Source organism: Passer montanus, unplaced genomic scaffold, assembly GCF_014805655.1.
Source record: "Passer montanus isolate IOZ18808 unplaced genomic scaffold, ASM1480565v1 scaffold466, whole genome shotgun sequence".
NCBI lineage: Eukaryota > Metazoa > Chordata > Aves > Passeriformes > Passeridae > Passer > Passer montanus.
In genome coordinates, this window is record NW_024369552.1 from 17,026 (window position 1) to 19,150 (window position 2,125).

At 61.1% G+C, this 2,125-nt stretch overlaps 1 protein-coding gene across 1 annotated transcript in view; it reads right to left on the bottom strand.

Moving 5' to 3' along the window:
• The window catches only part of LOC120508291 (ranBP-type and C3HC4-type zinc finger-containing protein 1-like), a gene marked incomplete at its 5' end in the record, with an annotated part of 14,117 nt that overhangs the window by 6,143 nt on the left and 5,849 nt on the right, over positions 1-2,125 (bottom strand). Inside the window, 3 exons of the mRNA XM_039721718.1 lie at positions 688-858; positions 1,129-1,159; positions 1,577-1,796. Coding sequence (XP_039577652.1) covers positions 688-858; positions 1,129-1,159; positions 1,577-1,796 — 422 coding nt within the window. The remainder of the gene's footprint in view (positions 1-687; positions 859-1,128; positions 1,160-1,576; positions 1,797-2,125) is intronic.

Genomic DNA, 2,125 nt, shown 5'->3' on the forward strand with positions numbered 1-2,125 from the left:
TGTCCCTGTCCCTGTCCCTGTCCCATCCCTGTCCCATCCCTGTCCCTGTCCCTATCCCTATCCCTGTCCCTGTCCCATCCCTGTCCCTTGTCCCCTGTCCCTGTCCCTGCCCCTGCCCCTGTCCCTGTGGCAGATCCAGGAGAGGGCAGAGGGCAGAGGGATCCATCAGCGTCCCCGGGACCCCCGGGATCACCTCTGGGGGCCTGGGAATGGGGACAGATCCCGGGATGGGGACAGATCCTGGGATGGGGATGGATCCTGGGATGGGGATGGACCCTGGGATGGGGATGGATCCTGGGGATGGATCCTGGGAACGGGGATGGATCCTGGGGATGGATCCTGGGAACGGGGATGGATCCTGGGAATGGATCCTGGGGATGGATCCTGGGAATGGGATGGACCCTGGGATGGACCCTAGGGACAGGGATGGATCCTGGGAATGGGGATGGATCCCAGGAACGGCGATGGACCCTGGGGATGAACCCTGGGGATGGGGATGGATCCTGAGAAAGGGGATGGATCCCTGGTCCCAGAACTACCAGATTCCCTTTCAGGTACTGAGAGATTCCATATCCCTGATCCCAGTGATCCCGTACCTGCTGGCACTGGCGGGCGCCGTCGCGCTGATCCCATACCCCACAGACCCCACAGACCCCACAGACCCCACAGATCCCATACATGCCGTACCTGCTGGCACTGGCGGGCGCCGTCGCGCTCCCGCTGCAGGCGCCGCAGCTCGGCGGGGTCGGGGCGGTGCCCCCCGGGCACCCGGTACCCCTCGGGCCGGGGGGCGCTGCACATCTCGCAGCCCGGGCGGGTGGGCTTGTTCAGGAACGTGCACCGGGGGCACGGCCAGCCCTGGAACGGGATGGGATTGGGATTGGGAATGGGATTGGGATTGGGAACGGGATTGGGACTGGGAACGGGATTGGGATTGGGAATGGGAACGGGAATGGGATTGGGATTGGGAACAGGATTGGGAATGGGATTGGGAACGGGACACATCTCGCAGCCCGGGCGGGTGGGCTTGTTCAGGAACGTGCACCGGGGGCACGGCCAGCCCTGGGAACCGAACGGGATTGGGAACGGGATCGGGATTGGGATCAGGATCAGGACCCCTGTCCGTACCTGCTCAGGTGAGGGCGGGCGGGGCTCAGGGCTGTGGGATTGGGATCAGGGATGGGGATCAGGAATTGGGATCAGGGATCAGCTGGGAACGGGATTGGGATTGGGAACGGGATCGGGATTGGGATCAGGATCAGGGATTGGGATCAGGGATGGGGATCAGGAATTGGGATCAGGGATCAGGATCAGGATCAGGGCAGGACCCTCCCCTCATCCGTACCTGCTCAGGTGAGGGTGGGCGGGGCTCAGGGCTGTGGGATTGGGATCAGGGATGGGGATCAGGAATTGGGATCAGGGATCAGGATCAGGATCAGGGCAGGACCCTCCCCTCATCCGTACCTGCTCAGGTGAGGGTGGGCGGGGCTCAGGGCTGTGGGATTGGGATAAGAGCACGGAGAAAAGGAGAAGCAAGGAACGGGAGCAGGAGGAGGAAGGAGCAGGAGCACTGCGATGAAGATGAGGAGAAAGGAGCAGGATGATGGTGATGCTGAGGAAGGAGCAGGAGCAGGAGCAGGAGCAGGCTGAGAATGGTGAGGAAAGGGCAGGCCGAGGATGATGACGATGGAACAGGATGAGGAAGAAGCAGGAGCAGCAGACTGAGGTTGGTGAGGAAAAGAGAAGCTGAGGATGGTGATGATGGAACAGGATGAGGAAGAAGCAGGAGCAGCAGACTGAGGTTGGTGAGGAAAAGAGAAGCTGAGGATGGTGATGATGGAACAGGATGAGGAAGGAGCAGGAGCAGGAGGCTGAGGTTGGTGAGGAAAAGGCAAGCTGAGGATGGTGATGATGGAACAGGATGAGGAAGGAGCAGGAGCAGCAGACTGAGGTTGGTGAGGACAGAGCAGGATGAGGATGATGATGAGGAAGGAGCAGGCTGAGGATGATGAGGAAAGGAGCAGGATGAAGATGGCGAGGAAGGAGCAGGCTGAGGATGATGAGGAAGGAGCAAGCTGAGGATGATGAGGAAGGAGCAGGCTGAGGATGATGAGGAAGGAGCAGG